Below are 23,574 nucleotides of genomic sequence, written 5' to 3'. Positions count from 1 at the left end.
CTCCACACTCCCACAAGCTGGGGCTTCACCACTGAATATAGTTTAAGGTCATATCCAGGACCCCCATTGAGGGACTTCTACCTTCTGCAGGGGGGCAGTCGGCATATTCTAATGCCCCACCGACAGGGCCATCAAAGAGAATGAGCAAAAATTAAGTTTTGCTAAATTGACCTAAGATTTTCAGTTTTCAAAAAAATAATCACCTTCCCTGTTATGATTAGAGTTCTTCTGTTTATTTATTTTTTTTTTAGCAAAACTCAATTTCCGCTAGTTGTCTTCGAAAACTATTTTCATTAATAATTAATTTTCTATCTTATCGTTTTTCAAAATTTTTGGACATGTCTATCACAGCGACATGACAATTCAGTAGATACCATCGGTTTTACTTGAAATTCAATATTTCGATTTTTTGCTCTTATAATGAAGAAACACAAAAAAGAAAAAAAAAATTAAGGGAGATAACTCACTTATAGAGGCGTTGGGCTGGTGTGTATGTGGGACGATTTGAAACATAATCGGACCAGAGAGGTTGTTGATAATCGACTGCAAAATAAACAAAATATATAGTTTTAAGAAGGAATGCTTAAAAATGTCAGATTCTTAACAACATGCAGAGAGACACATTATAATCTAGCGGGGGTACTCGATGTTGCCAGAGTGTTTGGAGGTGTTAAAAAAAAAAAAAAAGGTAGGCAGGCTCGAACCTGGGACACGAAGGCGGAAAAGAGAGTGAAAGAAAAGCTGAGATCTTACCGCAACGCTACGAGGCGAGAGGAAGTGAAAAGCATTCAAATTTATCGATGTCAATCAAAAAGTTGACTTGCTAAGTGAACGAGTTCACGCACGCACAGAAACAAACATTGGCTGGAGGCCAGTTAAGCTTTCCACAATTTTATTTATTTGTTTCCCCATGATGTTGGGGAAACCAAGCTCCCTCAAAAAAGGGAGAACTCTCAAATGAATAGCAATTGTCTGATATGAAGGGTTTTCTCCACATTGATCAAAGCTAATTGCTTTCAAGACGTTCCTGGCAAGAAAGCCAGGCCGCCTACTTCACTCTGATTAGTTTCGTTTTTATACGAAAAAACCGAACAAACACACAAAAGGATGGAATAGAGGGAATTTTATAAAAGTAAACCAAAATAAATGCAGAGATGCGGTTCGTTCACAAATCGTAGATATTATAATCTAGGAAGTATAAAGAAAGTTCTAAATAATAGTAATGTGGTCGAGAGCTTCCGAAAAAACCTTTTCGTGGACATACAAAAACGTGTACGCCACTTTTGCCTTTTATATATATAAACTAGCGAGGGGTACCCGGCGTTGCCCGGGTGTTTGGAGGTGTGTGTGTTTTTGGGTAAATCAAAACAAAAATCGTTGCCCGGGTGTTTGTTTTTAAAAAAAAAAAATTTTGGTAGGTATGTAGGAAGGATTGAACCCGAAGCCTTGACGTGCAGTTGGAAAATAATAAAGTGTGAAAAAAAACGTGTGACGTTTAACGGAAACATATTTGAATTTATTTAAGTAAGATTAAGAATTGGCAGGTGCCCGTACTTAATGAGGTCAACTTTCAGTGTGGGGCAGTATTTTTTATTTACTGCGAGTCTGTTCGCTTCTTTTTTGATACGAAAAAGTCGAATCCACATGTGGCAATCAAAAATGTTGAATATTTAACTTTCGAAAATCGGGCAAATTAAATAGACAGGTGACCCCCATTGTTAACTCGTAGATATGATTTCGACGTGATATAAAGTTTTAAATTGTGAGCCGACCGATTGCTTCTTGGAAAAAAGCCATACACGACATGCACAAAAACGCATACACACACACCAACATTTTCGCTTTTATATATATAGACTAGTGGGAGTGCCCGGCGTTGTCCGGGTGTTTGTCGGTGTGTGTGTGTAGGGAAAAAAAAAGTGAAGGAGGGAAAAAAAAAGTTTTGGTAGGTAGGTAGGCTCAAACCCAAAGCCTTGAGGTGAAGGCGGAAAAAAAAGTGAAAGAAAACTTGACATCTTACCGCGATGCTAAGAGGACAGAGAAGTGAGAATTGTTCAAGTTAAACGATTAAAAAATGTAGGTGCATAATCTAGGGAGTATATAAAAATTTAGATGCAGTTATCTCCCCCTGATTTTGATCTTCTAAAGGATTAATTTACAGTGAAAAATTGCAACTTAAAAAATTCTGATTTTACTCATAATTATTTTTCTACTGGACCATTTTGTAATTTTTGGAGTTCATACTAATTTCGGCATAACACGTAAGTACATAATAATGTTTTAATCTGAAATGTATTTTTTTCGAAGACACACTATAGGAAAGGTACATCCAAAGTTTTTTTTTTTTTGACAAAATTCAGTTATCAAAGATTAAGTCATACTAGCCAGACCTATGAAAATTACACAATTAGTTTTTCACGTGTGCATTTTAAGTTTTCAGGACAATTGTTTTTTGTGTTTTTTTGCTTCATTTTTGAAGAATTACACCCAGTATAAAGAACAACAATCACAAAATCTATTAAAATTAGGTCAAGAATTTTTCCGAAAATAGAACGTAAATGCCCTCAATTTGGAAAATATTTTATTTTATTTTGGACCAGAAAAAAAAATTGATTTCTCAGTTGCACAAACTCATTTCTTCCTCCAAGATTCGTTCCTGTGAATCAGAAATGATATTCACTTAAAACAAACAAAACTAATGGTTTTAAGTGGATTTTAAAAAAATATTGCAAATTGCGTTTTTTTTAGTTATTTAAAAAATTGCAAATGAAAAAGTTTTCATTAAAAAAAAAAAAAAATTTTTATTCAATAAATGTGATTTGCTTCTGCGTTACTTTTTCATTTTCCAAATACTTTATTTTGATTTATCAAAAAGATTTGCAAAACTTCAATAAAACAAGCGCAACTCTTAAAAAAAAAAAAAATGAAAGCAAAAAAATTGTCTTGAAACCCTAAAATGCAGAAATGCTATGAGCTAAACAAGTGACTTCAGACAAGGTCCAAAAAAGAACCTCTAATCTTATAGATCCCACCCTTTCATCAAATTCCAGCTTCACCTCCATCATCGCAATGTTGCGTTCCCGTGTTTGTTTTACAAGTACAGTGCCCCCCCCCCCCTACATTCGAGCTACTCTATTTACAAAAAATTTGAGATACAAGACGTCTTCCAAAGCAAAAATCTTGACCTACATATGAGAGAAAATCCAAAGTACGAGAGTTTCCAGATGCTACTGCTAAGTGGCCGATTGGTCGAGATCGCCCATCAGCTTGTCCCAGTTAGCACGTGTTCCCCAACATACAGACCTGATCCCCACACTCTTGCTTTGTTTTTATCACATTGTATCTCCTTTTTGTGACATTTTTTTATGATCCTAACTAATGAGTTTAAAAAAAAAGGAAATGGAAAGGTGTGCTCTGAGAAAAAAAGAGGATGTCGATCGAAATGAAGCAAGAGATAATAAGCAAACATGAACGTGGTGTTTGCGTGTGAGTGATCTCATGAAGTAGTACAGTCGGTCATCATCGACGATCTGTACGATATTGAAACAGAAAGATGCCATAAAAGCTATAAAACCGACTAAGGGTGTGACTATTATTTCCAAATTGAGAAATGACACCCATGACGAAATGGAGAGGCTTCTGTTGTGGATACACAACAAGAAGTGGCAGGAGATACCATCACGGAGACCATCATCTCCAAGAAGGTGCTCTCCATCTACATGGACCTACAACGTGAGGCAGCGTCAACAGAGGGAGAGACAATTCGGGTACTCGTAGAGTGGATTTCAAAGCCAGCCATGGCTGGTTTGAAAAATTCAAGAAAAGGACTGGAATCCACTCTATAATAAGGCATGGTGAAGCAGCAAGTGCAGATACCAAAGCTGAGAACGGATTAATTCGTTTTCAGTTATTTTTTATATGAAAATTTGTTTGAGATACAAGAAACTCTAGATACGATCTCTACCCGGGAACAAATTAATCTCATATGTAGAGGGGCCATTGTACTTCAATGAAATGTGCTCCAATGAACTTGCTGCACTAACCAACCTATCAGCAAAATCCCACCCCTTCCTCAGATGTTAGAAAGCTTTCTGCTCTAATTGTTTCTTTCCTTGATCTGTTTGCTTTTAGAATTCTCTCCGGGATCCACATTTCTCCCTCGATTGTACTAGGAATTGTAGAAATTTAAATGTAATGTGTGTGAACATCTTGCTGCACAACTCCCCACTTAGGATGCTCCTAAAAATCTGACCCTAATGTTTCAGTAACAATATGCCTTGTTTAAGGTAAATAAATGTAAAAAATAAAATTATACAAAAAAAAAAAAAAAAGAAAAAAAAAAGCTTCTTAGTTGAAATCAAACTGACAATTGAAATAGTCAGGATTTTCTGATGTAATGGTAATTTTATAAGTTAATGTATATTTTATAAATGTGAGGTATCATGGCTTACTAATATGTTAACATCTGAAATATTTAATTATTTAAGCATTATTTCATACGTTAACATCTGAAATAATACTTGAATAGAAATCAACCTCCGAGTTACTTCCTTTTATCTTGAATTTCAGTGCCCGCGCCTTTTAGAAAAGTGTCTCTCAATGTGACATATGCGACTACATATTAGATCATGAAGCTCTCATCATCTAATCGTGTCATAAATCTTGTTCACAGCCTCTCATGCCATTAAACTCTTTCCTCATTACACATCCATCATATCATTTCTTTCCATGCAACATATATCCCCAACCCATCACTGGCCAGCTTATACTTCTATAGATCATCTCACTGTGTTTACATGTCTTATAGACTCTTCCCTTCATCAACAGCAGTCTTCATCATCATCATGACGGGCTCCTTGCCCGGACCAATGTGACTCTTCCTCTCCAGAGTTTCCCGTCTTCCATCAGCCACCTCAGATCTTCAGGTTTACAGTTGGCGTCGTGTGCTATTTGCTGGATGTATGTGGATCTAGGTCATCCTTTGCTTGTCTGTCTGGATCTTGAAGTCCATAGCAATACATCACTCACCAATTCATGCTTGGTCCTCAGTGACTGGCAAATTGTAGGCATCTCTCCCTGATGGTATTAGATATGGCAGGTAGGTTGCCAGGGCCGTGGTAGAGTCTGTCCATGTTTACGGTGCTACAGCCTGGACACTCACCAAACGATTAGAAAGAAAACTAGACAGCACATACACCGGTATGCCACAAACGGTATTAAATATATCTTGGCAAAATCACCCCACGAAGCAGCAGTCTTTATAAGGATGTAATTTATAAACAAACTCTTATAATTTAATCTAAATTAGAAGAAATACCAAATCAGCTTCCAGCCCAAAGAATTTTTTCATTTCGAATTTAAATTATATTTTAAAATTTTAACTAAATTCCTAAATAACTATTTTAGGAAAACATTGATTTCTTTTTACCATAATTAATAAGCCAGTAATTATTCAGTATGGTTAAAATCAAGAAATAAAAAAAATATATAAGACTTTTACCAAATACAATAAAATTAAAATTTCTACCAACCTGTGCAGCTTTAACACTCTGAAACTGTTTTAAAGTTTGTTTTCTTTTATTTTAATATAAGATTTTGCCGATACTTGTTTTTCAGATCAAGTCGGAATACAACATGGTCAATATGATGCCATTTCTGTTGCTGAGGTTTTATTCCTTAAAAAACAAAAGACTTACCTTATCTAAGTCCAACTGGTAAGCCTTCCTAGACTTAGGGTTAGTTGTAGGGTAAGGTAATCTTTTTTTAGCTTAAAAGATAATTTAAAAAAAAAAAAAATGTCTTACTCTACAACTAACCCTAAGTTGTGAAATTATCGACTACCCCCCCCCCCCAAAAAAAAGGTTGACACTTGATTGATTGGGTGTTCAAATAAGTGACATTAACAATAACAAATTAAAAAATAATAAATCTTACAATAAATTTCCACACTTTAAAAATATACAGGTCGATGGATAAATAAATTTTAAAGCATTTGGTATAAGTTATTTCAGATTTGATTCTAAGTCAGTTTTGCACAAACCTGTTCCAGGTAGGCTGACCCCAGTTTCAGAGTTCCCAACACCTACAATAGCTTCTCTTCCAGTACGACTAGAAGGAGAAGCTGTGACACCTAATCCACCACCAAAGTTTCCTCCTGCTCCCAGTCCTAGTCGGGTCCCAACAGCACAGGCGGGAGCCACAGTCACTCCAGGGTTGTCAACCACTGGGGATGACATAGAGGTGATGCTGCTGTAATTTGCTGAAGATGGGGACGGCTGAAAACTTTTTTTGAAACCAGATATTGAAGGGTTTGAAGAAGAGGCTGTTCCAGAGGCACCAATGGAAGATCTTGGGGGTAGATAGGTGGGTAACGCTGTTGAAGTCGGACTGTTTACTTGATGGACATTCAAATTACTCAGTGACCGGTTGTAGACAAATTTTGATGGACCAGCTACCCAGCGGCCACATGACTGCAAAAAATCAGAAACAAACAAAAGAATATTGTTAAGCTACATAAGATTTTTGTTTATTTGTGTATAAAAGAAAAAAAAAAGTATCAACTCTAAAAACTTTCTTAGTCGGAATAAGTATTTTCAGAAAGAAACTGAGGTGCTTGTCCCAAATTCTCCTTATTTAAAAAAAAAAAAAAGAAGAAAATACAGAAAATTTTTTATGATGTATGTAGCCATAATGGAATGAAAAGATCATATTTCAAACATCAGGTAAATTGATAAAATTTATTTTCATAGAGAAAATCATTTTTAAACAATTTTAAGCGATTTATGAAAAATCATATGCATTACGAGGCTGATCTTGGAAGTTTGAATTATTGTGGAATTATCTACGCTTGTTTCTTCAAGATGACAGTGCAAGAGTCTCTTTTTGCTGACTCATAAAATTTGATTTTCTTAGTGAAAATAAAACTACTTGATAAATTTATGTGATTTTTGGAATATGACATTTTTATTCCATCACGGATACATATATGGTACAGACTTTTTTTTATTTTTGCTTTTTTAATATGAAGGAAATTCTGAACGAAAACCGAAACTAACAGGAAATAAAATATATTTCTGCCAATAACAAGTTTCTGCTCCTTCTGTTTAAGAAAGAAACAAGTGGTTCCCTGTGAGTGCACAGTGAACGAGGCATAAAAAAAATGACCAAGTTCATCACCCCCTCCATTTAGCCCCAAAAGTCCCCAGGGGCCGTCAAATCCTCGTGAAAATGAACAAACGGTGCAGTTTTAGGCCTTAACATATGTAAATTTATATGCAAAACAAGAAATGACTGTCCATCATTTGCACCCGCATTTAGCCCCAAAAGTCCCCAAGGCTTAACATATTTAAATTTGAGTTCAACACCATGCAAAACTGCTAAATAGACATACAGAAAATTTTGGATAAATATGGTAAAATAGTCCCAAAAATGGAGTGTTTTTATTAGCCCTAAAAGAGCCCCTGGGCAAACCCAAGAGTTATCGCGAAGTATAGACAAACAAAATTATATAGAAATCAGTTAGTTACAACTTTTCAGAAAGTTTTATAAAAATCCAAGGCATAAATTTTTTTTAATAAGCACAAAAGTGTCAATTTTAGCCATTTTAACCCGAAAGGCACCCCAGGGGAAGGGGGAGGGGCAACCAGAGTTTTCCCAGAAAATCTGTTCCGCTACCCTTTTTTTTACTCATATCATGTTTAATGTTTGAGCAAAAATTCCAAGGTGTATTTATGGAAAAACGTGCGGATGGATGAACAAACAAGGGTGAATTTACAGGTCCACCCTCCTTTTGTGTGTGTGTGTGGGGGGGGGGGGGCAAAAAATAAGTAGAGGAGACTTACCAAAGCAGAATTAGTAAGAACTGGAGAGACAGGAGCAGTTCTACGTCCACTGCATGGTCTACGAGGACTGGAATCAGAGGTATCGAGTCCAAATGTTGGAGGTGGTAAAAATGGTGGTATTACTGGCTTGAGCGTTTCGCATGAATTGGAATGTGATGGGCTTGAATCCTGCAAGAAATACAAAGAGACTCAAACAGCAATTATCTCTATTATTATATAAAAAAAACTGTGTGTGAGAGTGTGAGAGTGTGTGTGCGATCCCTATGGACTTGAAAACAGTTGGGCCGATTTTTATGAAATTACACACAATGGTACTTTATGTGTCTGGCAGTATTTGTAGATATGTTAAAAAAAAAAATAAAAAGTGGTAGCAGGCAGTCAAGCTCGAACCCGTACCGTGAAGGAGGAAAAGAATGTGAAAAAAAAAAAAGTGATGCGTTTGCTGTTGTGTCCATTGCCAAACCAGGAGTGACATAGGTTTAAATTAAGGCTAGACAATCAAAAAGAGGGGATGACTTTTGAAAATATCGGCGAAAAAAGCGAACCCTCCTCGTAAAAAAGTGCCTAGTTGAGGGTGAAGGATTTAATGTTTTGGGCAATTTTTTTTTTATATTTGTCATCCGAAGAGTTGAGCTTCAAAACGATACCGATCTCATGAAGATCTGTTGCCTTTGACGAAAGTTTCAGGCAGACATACACACATAAACAGACAGGTGAGATTTATATAATAGATTACCCTTATCCTAAAGTAGCTTTTAGGCCTTGATAAATGGTGACTTCTTCGTAAAAAAAAAAAATATTTTCACTTTTAATTGTTCTCATTCTTTTTAGTAAGCATTTTTATTCAATAAATGAAGAATTATGAGAAATTATAGAAATTATATTCTTTTATCTGCAGTTTTTTTTTTTTTTACATAATGATTAAAAAAAAAAATGTTAAAAATATTCTTTAATTTCAAGCACACAAATGGCGGAGAAATTACATGGTATTGCCTTAAAAAAAAATTTTTTTTTTTTAAATCTTTAATTTCAATTATTTATTTATCAGAAAATGGATCTCTCATTTTTCTCTGACTTTTTACCTCCTCCCTCAATTTTTAGTAGGTGATAGATCATTTTAACTTGTCATGTCATAAGTAGCTCTTATGCTAAAAAAGTGTGTGCACCCGTTTTAATACTTATTAAAATTTCATAAAATGAAGAAGCATAAATTTTCACAAAAGGGTATTCAGTCTCCTACCCTAGGCCATCCAAATACTTTTCTTGTCTCACTTGTGCCACTCGCCAGAATTAAGTCATCATCAACTGATCTCCCCATATCTTATGCGGCTATCAACATCAATGTGAAACACACCTTGAACATTTTGGCTGATTGGCAGCGAGTGATATGCTCGTACCACTTTCAACATACTTTCTCATGGAGGCCTGTAGAGTTAGGACGCTAACAATGCTGTCAGTAAATTCTCACAAGCGATTTACAAAAACATACTTTTATGTTTTTCGTTCTTTTTTTTTTGGGAGGGGGGGGTATTCAATTATAGCAATTGTATAGTTTTTAACAGGTGCTTCTGCAGTTTAATTAACCGTTTTTCTGTAAGTAACGCGCCAACATTAACCGAGCAGAAAAAATGTTTAATATTTCACAAAAATTCTGTTTGCACTTCATTCCACCCCAATGTAAACAGAATTTTTGTGAAATATTAAACAGTTCTTGTTTGATTAATATCGGCACGTTACTCAAGTAAAAACGGTTAATTAAACTGCAGAAGAACCTGTTAAAAATGGCAAGTTGTAAAACAGCACCATAAAACGCAATTTTCTGCATCTAATGCACTGCATAAAAGATCATGTCATTCTAATGTTTTATCATTGGCCACGTCTAATAGTCATACAGTAGTAGTATAGGTCGGACATGTGCATTATATGATGCCTCTCTTGCATAGGATGCCTGGTGTTACTAAATCAGACGGTCTAAAGATATCTGCTCCCCAATCTAAGATGCACCAAATAATTTTTTTTCTTCTTTTCCTTTGCAAAACTCAATCATGTTCTGCACCCTCTCTCCCAATTTTCCTCTACAAAACAATAAAACCAAATACAGCAAAATTGTAGCAGAACTAACTTCTCTCTCCTAAAAAAAGAAAGAAAAGCAAATAGTAACCTCCTTCGTCACTATCCCCTCTTTGCAGGCACAAATTGTTGATCTATTTTAACGCCATGAGTTAGATGAGGCATGAAAAGAACCTAATCTGTCTAAATTTTAAAATCTCTCAAACTTGGGGGGGGGGGAAGAGAGAGAGAGAGAGAGAGAGAGAGAGACTGTAAATTTTTTTTAAATGTACTCTTTTTTTATGTTTTGGTTATATTATGAACTTTTCATTACTTTGAGGTTCCTATTTACAATGTCTCCCCACAGGACAGAGTTAGACACCAGGGTCGTTTTTTAATGTGGAGAAAAGGAACAAAAATAAAAATTGTCTCGGTCGTGAAAGATTTCTCTTCCACTGACAGAGAACAACAAATTAAAGTGCAGCATCTGAAGAACAGATACCACACTCTGATTACTTTGAGGTTGTTAAAGACCTTGAGATAACTAAATATTTAAGAAATAATTTCTAAGGTCCAAGGGAGATCATTTAATTAAATAAACTATTTTGATAGTCTCCCTTGAATTAGTTTTCGATTTAGAACTTCAGTGTTTGAATTCCAGCTTTAATCACACAGCGCATTTAGTTAATATTTACTTATTTAACTTGTTTTTGTTTCCACCATTTATCTAAACACCATGAATAAATATTTGATGATATAAAAAAAAATTAAAGCAAAAAAGTTTTACCAAAGTGTCTACATTCAGTATTAAATAACCCAGAAAAGGTTTATATGCTGGAAAACGAAAAGGCTATCTCACTTATGATGGGATCGCCATGTTTTGTACAATTCTTGAAAGCTGCTTGAAGATTCTTGATTTCTTGAATATAGATTGTCTTATACTTGTGTAAGTTTGTCCACTGGAATCAGTAATAGAAAATTGTAGTTTAAACACCAAAAGAAAAGAGAATTTTGTCACGTACCTGTGTACACATCGTGGCGCTTCGCTTGGTCTCTTGCAGCATGGTCTCATAACTATTAAAATCAATTATTTGTTGTGGTTTTATTGGAGTAGTCGGAATTCTTTGGTCTACTATTGATATCTGCGATGAAGAATGAAAGAAAGAATGCATCAGACAAAATAGTTGTGGTATATAAGCATATATGAATTATCAACGGTTCTTCGTCTCATTGTATATGGTGTTCAAGGTTTGGAATTGGAATGCACAGGGACCAATATTTGTCTCTGGAAAAGACTGGGTGTGTTTAAAAACTAAAATGTGTTTCAACAACTCTCACTGAACTTGCATTCCCTTTCACCCAATCAAAGTTGAGTACATAATTGAGCCCCACCTCCAAACTTTAATATTACAAAATATTAAAAACTAGCAGAATTAAAAAAAAAAAAAAAAAAATTAGCAAAAAAATAATTTCATAAAACAAATAAAAATGTTAAAAATTTTTCCTACAATAAAATGAAGTGGATAGACCATATTCAATGCTTTAAAATACATTACTTGATGCCCCTCCGTCCCTTGCAAACTTAAAATAAAATTTAGTTAAGAGTTAGTTTAGTGTAAACTTATTATTCCTGATTTTTTTTTTTTTTTTTTTTTTATGTGTAGATAAACATAAAAAATATGGACTGGAAACATGACAACATACAGTTTTACATTTAATCCTGCTGGGTTTTCTTGCCAGGATGAAAAATCAGGATTGAAATTAAAACATGACTAGTAAAAATTAATTTGATTTAATAACAACAACAAAAACATTCAAATGATAAAAGTGAAAAAAAAAAAAAAAAAAAAAAGATAAGTAAACTTTATACTTACATCAGACAAATTTTGATGTTCTTGTTCAAAATCAGGAGTAGTGGCAAAATATGGAGAAATGTTTGTCCGTCCAAGTTTATACCGAAAACGGTTTGACAATCGACTCCACCAGGCCTGAGAAAAAAAACAAACAAACAAAAAACATAGTATTATAAATATTATAATTTTTGTATCTTGATCAGTCAAAATATTTTTATTTCAATAAAAGAGGTCTTCAAAAAGTATGAAATTTAATTTAATTCTTTGATATGATTGTTACATAGCAAGGAGCCTATGCCAGTAAGTAGCAATTAAGTTAGCTAGTGCAATTTTTGACAAGAGTCACATTAGTACATGTCGGGAAGACCTTAATCTACAACCAAAATTGTACCCAGAGACGAGTTAAATGAAGTTGAAGCTGGGGCAAGAGGTCAAATTCTGTAGACAAAACAGGAGTTGAACAATGACGTGACATGTTTTTGAGCAAGAGAAACATAGGTTTTCAGCTGAGTCCTCTCTGTGACGTAATGGATACGTGAAGTGATGGGATATGGCTCAATGTAGAATAATCTAAGGCAAATCTTACCGATGTCCGTCCGTGTCACTCATTTCTTAAGTTAGGAAGTTAAGTAATTTTAGTAATTTAGTCTCTCTTCCTCCAAAGTGAATTCTCTCCAATAAAACCTTGAAGAAAACTCAGCAAAAGGGTCTTGTGTCCAAGAACCATATAGAAAGGGATCAACTATCCCAAACACAACCACTCTTCTTCAGGACTCAGAAACAAGAGAAAGATTTTATCAACTTATCTGCTACATGCCACTGAAGACTTCCTGTCTCTGACACAATTTTCTGGCATGTTAGCTTAAATTCTTTTAGATTTATAATGGAATTTTCCATTTTTCTACTTAATCTAACCTTCAGTTGAAAAATTTTGTTTCCAATTCCAACATTATTTTATTTAAGACACATCTAAATATTTCTACCTTCATATAAAATACGAAATAAGAATTTTCTCAACTTACCTTCAAACCATTTCTGGAAGGATCATCATCACTGTTTTGAAAAATAAGTATTTATTACAGTTAGCAAAATATACACTGGAGTAGGTTACAATATTCATTTCATCTTTATACTATTAAAAGTTAGTGTGTTTGTTCATACATAATTTTTTTTTTTTTGAATCCTTTAAGATGAGACTTCATAATTTGTGTATTCATTTTTTTTTGTGGACTGTTATCCTCATCTTCATGGTTGTTATTTCACCAGGTTTCGGCCAACTCATCCTCTGGCCTTCTTCAGGTGATTAACTAGGATGGGAAAGGAATGCAGAGTCTTGTAACTTATCCCCAGTAATTACTGTCTTCCATAGTTGTTGTCTCACCGTGTTTTGGCCAACTAATTCTCTGGCCTGCTTAGGTGGGACTGAAATCGCTATCTTCATACAATGCTCACCTAGAACCGTACAGACTCAATACATCTATCCAAAGGGGCCCGTGATGCAGTGGATAGAGACGTTGAGTCTCTACAGTTCCTGGTTAGCGGTTTCAATCTAACCCAATCAGGCCAGAAGATTAGTTTGCCAAAACACGATGAGACAACAACTATGGATTCGTTGGTTGTTTTTGTTTTACGGCACATCAACCCTTTTCAGGTTATTTAATGCCGAATCCAAAAATTCGGAAGAAAAATTTTTTAATAGAATATATTTGTTGTTTTCAAGTCGGTTTCTATTTAACCCATAGTTGGGACCCTAACAGGTACTACCACTCCGGGTCAGAGTGGACCTGGGAGCAATGGCAATTAAAAGGTGGCTCCACATTCCCAAAGCCCGCAAGCTGGGGCCTCACTATCGGATATAGTTTAAGGTCATATATACAGGACCAACAACTATGGAAGGCAGTAATTACTGGGGGTAAGTTACAAGACTCAGCATTCCTATCCCGTCGCGGTTAATCACAGTAAGAAGGCCAGAGGAGGAGTTGGTCGAAACGTAGTGAAATAACAACTATGAAGATTAGGATAACAATCTGCAAAAAGAATGACTGCAGAAACATGATTGGTTGACAAAAAAGGAATGGGCAGAGTACCCATAACTAAGGCAGTAGTCACTACAATATCAATATTAAAAATAAAATGTTATGTTAGTTTAAATGATTTTTTTTTAATCTAATATATAAATTCATCTATAAATTCAAAGAAATTAACATAGCATAATAGCATAAAAGACATAAATAATTGTTCAAACTAAGTGATCGATTTTTTTAAACAGGAATGCATTTGAAAATCGAATAACAATGCAATATTATGAAAATAAACAAGTATTTACTTGTTTAAAATTAATATATTTCGGAGTTATACTCCTTCATCAGAATTTTATTTTTTTCCTCACCACAATGTTAACTTGAAGAAAAAAAGTTTATGAAGAGTCCGCGTGCTGTTATCTGCAGTGTTGTTTTTGAAATGCCAGAAGAATGAATTCTGACGAAAGAATATAACTCTGAAATATATTAATTTTAAACAAGTAAATACTTGTTTATTTTCATAATTTTGCGTTGTAATTCGGCTTTCAAATGTATTTCAATCTAAATTCAATCAATGCTTCTAACACAGAAAACACTACCCTGAATTTAGTGATCTGTTTTTTGATAATCTGAAAAAAATAATACATAAAAATTTTTTTAAAAAAAAGTAGGCATAAAAAGTATTTAAAATAAATTGGGGTAAGAAATGGTTTGCTTCATTTAATCCTTTTAAGACTTAGTTATTGTCTTTAAATTGTAGGCGTGCCCCCTTCCTTCCTGAGATTCATTGATTCTAAAACTTCTTGGTTTTTCTCATCAAATCTTTCGAGTTCATTTATCAAATCCATTGCTCTTTCTGCTTCTTGTAAAATCGGTTCTCTCTATCGCTCTAAACACATTCTCTCTCACCCAAGGTTATATTCTATCGCTACAAATCCATTATCAGATCATGTATGGAGTAATGTTGTCATATTTGGACTGTTGAATCTGTGTCCCATTTGAAGGTCCTTGATAAATTGCAGAAACATATCTGTAATTTGATTGACCCCACACGTTCTTCTTCACTGCAACTACTATCTCACAGACATGATGTTGCTAGTCTCAGTCTTTTCTACAAATACTATTATAGCATGTGTTCCTCTGAATTGTCTGATCTGTTCTTTGCTTCCTTTGTTCCAACTCATTGGTCTAGAAGTCTTCATCAATTCACTGTTTTAATACCTCATTGTAATACAGTTTCCTATTCCAGTAGATTCTTTCCAAGGACTGCAAGACTGTGGAACTCTATTCCTGCTCACTGTTTTCCTTCTACCCACATCCTTGGTCTTTTCAAGAGCAAGGTCAATAGGCATCTCCTGTCTTTGCAATAATCACCTTTCATTCTTGTTAGCTCAAGTGGTTTCATGCCTTGTCTTGAGTTATTTCAATTAAAAAAAAATATTTGTTTAAAAAGCATAATTTTTAATGTTTTTGCTAACAAAAACAATTCATCACAGTTACTTACTCTTTCATGCAAAGACAAATGTACATGCATGTAAATGGTCAATGACAAAAAAAAATCTGAAATCAAGATGAATTTCTTAACCTGAGGGCCAGTGTGTTTGCTCATAATTGCCAAAGAAAATCTAGAATCTTATTTTATTTTATTTGAGCGGGTAGAGGTTAGCAAAAAGTGTTAATCTACAATACTACCATTTTCATTCGCAAGGACCCAGGGCGTAACGGATAAAGTACAATTTAAAATTAAGTTCTACATAATGCTCTCCTGAAGGTTGAATCCTCAATACAAGAGAGACTCAAAATACAATTGTGCATTATTAAAAACTTCTATCTGGTCATTGCTGACAGAATGAGAGCATCCTAACCCCAGGATTCTGTTCGAAATTCCACACAGATTTCCAAATTCGACAAAGTTCCAGAGTTCGTCAAGATATACTTGAAGGTCAGAGGTTACATCGGCTGAAACATTGTGAGAATAACGCTCAAGATGAGAGCAGAAGTCTGAATAATGCAAAGAATACAAACACTCTTATACAAGACCATCTGTAGTTGAACAAGAATTTTTAATGACAATTCAAAATTGTACCTGTAGTCTGGGGTAGAACCATTCTGTTTTCCCAATGGCCTTTTGCCCTTTCCTTGACGTTGATTAACTTTCATAGTTTTTTCTGCGAGCAAACGCAGGAGTTCCGTATCAACATCATCTGAATGAAAGGAAAATACAATTGAAAAGATTGTGAGTTTTATTTTTATTTTAGAAATATAACAATCATTTTAAAAGATGTAAAATAATAATAAAAAAAACAACTTTCTTCCAATGTTACTAGTAGTTGTTCCAAAAACAACACGGAAACTAGGTCAGACAGTAAGTCAGCTGTTGATGTTATTGAGCTTCTTCAGAAACTTAGTTACTTTGGTGATACCATTAGAACACAGGATGGAGTAGGTGTTAGGGTAAAAGTAAGAATTAGGAATAGATGGAGTAAGATCAGGGAACTTACTACTGGAACGGTCTATCAGGCATGTGTATGCAGTTTGATGATATATATAGAAATGAAGTCTGGCCAGTGAGGGTTGAAGATATGTTGTATGGAGAGCAATCATATGAGAATGATACGCTACACGTGTAATGTAAGCCTTAAAGATTAAATTAAGACAGTATAGGGAGATGCGTGTTCTTGTCCAGAATCCCCTTATATTAAAAACAAAAATAAAGAAAAATCTTTATGATGTACGTAAATGAAAATATCATTCCAAAAATCACTTAAATTGATCAAGTAGCTTTTTTATAGAGAAAATCATTATTAAGCGATTAAATATTGCAAGTTTGAATTATTGTCGAGTTATGTTTCTTCAGATATTTTTTACAAAATGGTGGGATCTACATAAATAATGACTTCTCCCTTGGATACTCAGAATTTTATTTCTTTTTACTTAAAATAAAACTACTTGATCATTTTAGGTGATTTTTGGAATATGATATTTTCGTTTCATCAGAGATATATAACGTCATACAGATTGTTTTTTTTTTAATTTTTATTTTTTAATATAGGGGGAATTCTGGCCATGAAGTGATGTGTGCAGAACAGGAGGTTCTGATGGTATAGCCACATTGAAAGAATAAGAATTTCTGGGTTTATAAATATAGAACAGTTGAGGTAGCGGCGTTGACTCACAGTGGAAGGTCAAGGAAAATGTGATAAACGTGGACTTAAGAAAAAGAGGGATAAATAAAGACCTGGTCAAAGATAGGTTCGCTTGTAAAAGCTACCGAACATATATCAGTAGTTATAGTCAGCTAATGTACTTCCTAAAATCCGGTGTAGTGCTACTGGAAGCGGTGATAAGGCAAATCAGTTCCTCCACTTTTATTGCCCAGTATTTCTACTGTGAAGCGATTTATTGAAATAAAAATATAAGAAAAGGATGTTATCGAAAAGTATAAAATAAAAATTAAAAACTATAGAGATAAAAATAACACAATTAGTCTTTGCCCTTTTCATGACAAAATTAAAAAAAAAAAATAAATAAAAGATTTTATTTTATTTGAAATTTTATAAGAAATATATATTTATGAAATTATAAAAATAAATTTTTTTTATATGTGAATTTATATAATAAATATGTTTATTGAAAGTATAAAAACGATTGGAAAAATGTATTAAAAAAAAAAAAAAAAAGAAAAAAAAGAGAGTACATGCATAGGAGAGATATAGGCATGAGAGACAAAAAAGTACAGGAACTAATTTGTCTTACCACCGCTTTCGGTAGCGCTATGCTAGAAGTTAGGAAGTACATTAGATGACTATAACTGAAAGAGGGATAAATAAAGACCTGATGAAAGATAGTTTAACTTGGAAGTCCTATTTACAATGCCTCCCCACGGGACAGAGTTAGACACCAGAGTCGTTTTTTAACGTGGAGAAAAGGAACAAAAATAAAAATTGTCTCAGTAGTGAAGGATTTCTCCTCCACTGACAGAGAACAAGAAATTGAAGTGCAGCATCTGAAGAACAGATACTACACTTTGATCTTGTCCCGAAAAGCTATCAAACATATATCAGCATATAAAATGAACCTAAAACCGAATATGATGAATGAAGATAGCTTTTCCTTTGTCTTTCTCTATATTATATTGAACCAGTTGCTGAAGAGAGAAAGAGAGACGTGGGCTATTAACCGAGAATTGAATTACTATATAAAATTGAAAAAACACTAAAGCCAGCCTGATCGACGACATCTACAGAGTATTCACCAAGCTCCCGTTGGCGGTTCTGAAAAAAGCATGCTCCCAATTCCAAACCCGTATTGAGGCAGTTTGATTGTTTTTATTTTTTTTATGCCATATCAATCCTTTTTAAGTTATTTAATATTGAATCCACTCATTTTGGTCAAAAAAAAAAAAAAAAAAAAAGAAATGCTTTAAGTTCTTTATATCTTCAAATATTTATTCATGGTTTTTGGTTTAATTGATTTGTAAAGAGAAATTGATGCCTTTGTATTTTGAAGAACATGATTGAGTTTTGCAAAGGGAAAGGAAAAAAAAACATTAACAATAAATGTTAGGTGGATTTTAAGTCAAGAAGCTGGTATCTTCAAACAGTTTGATCTAGAATAGAAAAAAAATAAAATACCGTGGACACTCTAAAAAAATTTATTTGTTATCCATCCTCCCGGGTAACATTGGATATCCCTGTTAGTGTGTAAATAATTGTCAGTTTCAGCTGAAAATAGAGGAATAAATTTAATAGCATAACTGGCGGATGTGCATGCATACATTAACCCCCCCCCCCCATATTCTAAATATATTTTTTTATTCTTCAGAAAAATATACTTTTGAATTGAAAGCCATGTTCAATTTTAAAAGATTTTCTTATGGGTAGCTAATCTGTATAAGTCCTGAGAGGAAAGATAGAGTTTCCGGTGGGTAACTAACTGTATAAGTCTTGAATTGTAAAAGTTTGCAGATGGAAAGCAAGAGTCCTTTTCCTGTGGACACAAAAAATTATTAGTGGAAATTCTAAAATATCCAGCATGTTTTATTGAGCGGTTTCTGTGTGATTGGTTGCTAGCATTTGATTATCTTCTTGTATATAACAAAGTAGACAATTTTTTTTCCTCTGGACAAAACTGTCATAGTTTGACAACAACAGATGGTACATAGAAAATTATCATTTTTACATCATTAGCCATTAAGTTATCTAGCTATAATTTGCAATTACATACACATTGCTTCATAATATTAAAACATTACTTTTATTCCGAAGAGCACCATGACCATCATCGTCCTAACCAACAAAAGGAAGTAGCTAAAATTACACCCTCTCTATACGGAGTCCTTTTATGACACTGTTCTACACCGCATCCATTTATTCTATTTTTCTCCTTTTTGGGTCATCTCTGTCATTATCTAACTACTAATTATATACACACATGCATATTCTTAACACTTTCGATCTACACAAATGACTTCTCCTTTCCATAAATCCGAAAATCTGATTGGCTGAGAATTATACATTCTATAATTCCCTTATTCCTTTATTCAGCCATTAAACGAACACTTCAAAACTAAATCACATTGCCATTTCTGTACTAACACATTGTTCTAACATTTTATTTAAATAATTCATGACATTTTCCCACTGAAACATTCTTACATTATAATGTTTATTTGTGAAATTATTACACTCCAAAACATAAAAGAAAAAAAAAATATCTTTCTCCTACCACATAAGCTACATCATTTACGATTGACTTAATTGTTAATCCATTAACACATTTTCAACCACGGTACCAACTGAGGGAGAGAAACATATCTGCTTTTGTTTGCCCTCAAACACATTTCACATAGTTTCACCAATTACATGAAAAAACAAAGAGATTGTAAAACTTAAATTTAACTTGCAAATACTATTTACAAACACCGGTGCAATACGCACCGCTTTAGTTTACATATTTCATTTACTAAGAGGACCGTTTGATTACATTCACAATTACTGAAATTTAAAGTTTGTGTAATTATTTAAAAAATACAATACACCCCCCCCCCAAAAAAAAATATCTTCTTCATAATACATAAGTGACATTTATCGTTGGCTTATTTAGTGAATCCATTAACAAGTTTTCGATAGAGAGATAGAGAGAAAGAGAGACAATCATGTTTTTTTTTTTTACATTCAAATTTTAAAATAATAAACCAAGAAACACAGACCTACAGATACAAGTTTTTTGTTTTATTTTTTTATATAAAAGTTTTCTAATTGTCATTTGTTTTGTTTTCTTGTCAAACGAAAATTTCAAAACAAAACATATAAGCAAAGTCTTTTTTTTTTTTTTAAAGTTTTTGTGTAACAATTAAAGATACTTTTTATTTGCACCAAAACAGATTATTAAATCATTTTTTTTTTTTTTTTGGCTAATGGTGGTTCTTACCATGGGGAGGTTGGGGAGGGGTGTTTATTCCAAAAGCAGTTTTCCCCACTCCCTCAAAAAACATCTATATATATAAAAGCGAAAATGTGTGTATGTATGTTTGTATGTATGTGTGTTTCGCAAAAACTTTCGACACCGGTCACGGATTTTCACGAAACTGGTATCATTTTAAGGTTTCAACCTTCGCCCGACAAATATCGAAAAATTGGGCAAAAACATTAATTGCTTCACCCTTAAAATCAGCAGTTTTCTACAGGGAGGGGGGGGGGGTTCAGCAAAAATTGTCCTCTCATGACATGTTCGCTTCTACGTATGCGCAAATGATGTCAGAACATGATTTAGTTTAAATATTAAAAAAAAAAAACGATCCAATTTCGTCAACGTCGTCTTAGCTCAGTTGCTTAAAGGGTGGTCTCATTATCTAAATGTTTTGGGTTCGAATCGTGGTGCGAGATGTCTTTTTTTTTTTTCAATCTTTTTAAATTTTAATATTGAAACAGGGTTATTTAAGCCATTTTTCACATGTTTTTTTTTGTTTTTTTTTTCAGATTTTTTAACAAAGTTTTAACGTTCATTTTTCTGTTTCGCGTTTTCTTTTTGTTTTTCCGATTTTTACATTTAACATTGTTCGTTTGCCTTACGTTAGTTTTTTTTTGGTGTTTTTTTTAAAATGTTTTTAAGTTTTAACATTTTAATACTTAAAAATGTTTACTTTGCTTATTCTTATGTTTATGCAATTTTTAATATTGTATTCAGCTAAAATCCATAAAAATCGGCACTTGATTAGATGGTTTCTTTTATTGTCGATACACCGTAATCACGTGATTAAAATCTTACCAGACAAAAAATTGGGAGGCAAGAGAGTCACAAGAACCAAGTCCGCAAATAAAAAAAATTAGCGATGACCTACATTATTTGTGAACTATTTGCGTTTACAGAAGAAAAACACATTGTCATTGTATGCAAATGTTTTTAGAATATTAACCAATATAACTTTATTTTTTTTCTATTATATTTATAGAAACTACTGTTGTGAAATTACAAAACTAAAAAAATTTTTTGCTTGCATACGTATTTGTTACCTATTTGCATTATAAAAAAACTAATATTTAATAGAAGTTTTTGGGCAATGTAGTCACCAACGTTCCCTTTACTTTCTTTTTTTTTTTAGTTTTTTTTCTTGATCAATACACACCCTATAACTAAAAGGGGATCTTAAAAGTCAACACAGATATCTTACAAACACGGATTACTTACAAAACACTCTCTCCTAACACGTTCAGAATGGTTTTCAAAATAATAACATCTTTTCAGCATGGTAACAAAAATTATATAAGTACCCAACATTTAAATTTTTTCTGACTGACACTGCACACCTAAAATCACAAGGTTGGTTCATAGTATTTGTGCGTGGGGATCATGACGATTATCAAGATTAAATTTTGGGCAGATATTTTGACAACCCGCCCCTCACAAAATGGGGTGTCTACTCCGAGATCCGTTGTTAACAGGGGTAGGTTGGGGGTGTTTATTCCAAAAGCCATTCTAGACATGAGGATGTTGGGAGGGTCTATTCCAAAGGCTGTTCTTAGCATGAGGAGGTTGGGGTTTGGGGGGGTTGTGTGTTGGGCAATACCAACAACAGCCGTACTTAAACTTTTTATGAGGGTGGGGTATACTTCCACCAGGCTATGCCGGTTAACAGGTCCTGCTAGTTATTTGATAATTTGAAAATTTTGTCTTTAATTGATACTATTACAAATTAAAAAAAAAATTATTTGGTAGCAAATTTGGAGGCAATGCAAATGTGTAGCATACATTGACCAAAATTTCAACAAAACAAAACCCTAAAAAATTGTATTGGTGTTTAATTTTATAATACATTTCCATTTTATTTTTAATAAACATTATTTGCTTTCATCATTGGTTAATTAATTAGTATTTTAATAAAAAAAAAATAATCAAAACAAATACTGACCTAAGAGAGAGGCCATGTCAAATGCTGTACATCCATTTTTGGCTTGCAAAGTAACCTCAGCTTTTGCATCATTTACAAGGAATAGAGCAACATTTTTTTGGCTAGAAAATCAAAGCAAAAATTCAATGAAAATAAGATTTAAAAAATTGAAAAACAGTATTTATGCAGAATAGGAACTGTGTTATTGTCGGCATATTCTAGGCAGGTTACGTTAACCACTTGAAGGACGGGGATATACATGTGACTAGGAACCGTTTGTGAACTTCATAATCCCATGAAACTTCCTTTGCAGGAATCTGGTTCAACTCACATAGGGTGAGTGCAGCTTCAGTCGGTACATTACAGGGTGGAACGATAAAATTGTCACTCTAAAAAAAAAAAAAAAAAAAAGAAAACATGATTCTATTTCAATTTGATGAAAACCAATTTTCTTTTTTGTTGAAGACCATCTACTAGTTGTGTACACTAGAGCAATAGGATCCTTCTATCATGTCTGAAAGTGACACAATGTTCAACAAACGAGATCAGTGATGCACCACTGTAGAGCTTATGCTCTCTACCAATCCAAATTATGACAACAGCACCCTCAAAATGCATCGCTGGATTGTCATGAATAACTGGGACGTGCACAAGGTGATGAAAACAAAGTTTCCAGCCACGGTTATGGTCTTTGGTGTGGTTTCAAGTGAGGGCCACATCATGCCACCTCACATCTTCAAAGTTGGCTTGAAAGTCGCCACGAAAATGTACTTGGATGTGCTGAAGAGTATGGTGATCCCCTGGTGCAATTAGGTGGCCGCTGTCAGACTGAGTGTGGCAGCAGGACTCGGCACTGGCCCACAAGTCAAAAGAGACACAGGCTTGGCTTCAGAAGGAGTGCTACTGTACCCTTCTCTCACTGCTACCCCCCAACCTGAACCCGTTGGACTATTTCATCTAATTATACGTCAAGTACATCACTACAACACCAAAGTCAGCCTGATCTCTGCCATCCACAAAGTATTCGCCAACCTCGTGCTGGCACTTGTGGAAAAGGCATGTTCCCAGTTCCGAACCCGTATCCAGGCGGTGGTTGAGGCTAAAGGTGGCTACATTGAATAGATGTTAGCTCTACTACATAATAAAGTTACCGGAATTGATTTTTTCAATAAAAGTTTTAAAATAAAGCTGTAGTATTGTTTTCTTTAGGGCGACAATTTTATCGTTCCACTCTTTTCAATGAAAATAAGAAAATTTTTTAAAAATACTCAGTACTCACACAGAATAAGGGCCGTGTTATCATCGGCATATTCTGGCAGGTTATGTTAACTGCTGGAAGGTGTTGAATGAAAATTCAATTTTTTTTCTTCTTCGCAAAAATACTGACCAATTTTTAAGAATGTGTTGAAAGAAAACTTTTT

At 34.0% G+C, this 23,574-nt stretch overlaps 1 protein-coding gene across 1 annotated transcript in view; it reads right to left on the bottom strand.

Annotated features, from left to right (window-relative positions):
* The window catches only part of LOC145277931 (ankyrin repeat and SAM domain-containing protein 6-like), a 75,648-nt gene that overhangs the window by 32,764 nt on the left and 19,310 nt on the right, over window positions 1-23,574 (bottom strand). Inside the window, exons 6-13 of the mRNA XM_080130007.1 lie at window positions 22,175-22,275; window positions 15,851-15,968; window positions 12,766-12,796; window positions 11,765-11,878; window positions 10,913-11,032; window positions 7,842-8,009; window positions 6,041-6,470; window positions 468-543 (exon numbers count right to left, since the gene is read on the bottom strand). Coding sequence (XP_079986133.1) covers window positions 468-543; window positions 6,041-6,470; window positions 7,842-8,009; window positions 10,913-11,032; window positions 11,765-11,878; window positions 12,766-12,796; window positions 15,851-15,968; window positions 22,175-22,275 — 1,158 coding nt within the window. The remainder of the gene's footprint in view (window positions 1-467; window positions 544-6,040; window positions 6,471-7,841; window positions 8,010-10,912; window positions 11,033-11,764; window positions 11,879-12,765; window positions 12,797-15,850; window positions 15,969-22,174; window positions 22,276-23,574) is intronic.

The sequence above is a fragment of the Euprymna scolopes genome, chromosome 6, assembly GCF_053919585.1.
Source record: "Euprymna scolopes isolate OS-2025 chromosome 6, ASM5391958v1, whole genome shotgun sequence".
NCBI classification, from domain to species: Eukaryota; Metazoa; Mollusca; class Cephalopoda; order Sepiida; family Sepiolidae; genus Euprymna; species Euprymna scolopes.
Note: the sequence above shows the minus strand (reverse complement) of the source record. Positions and strands in the feature narration are given on the sequence as shown.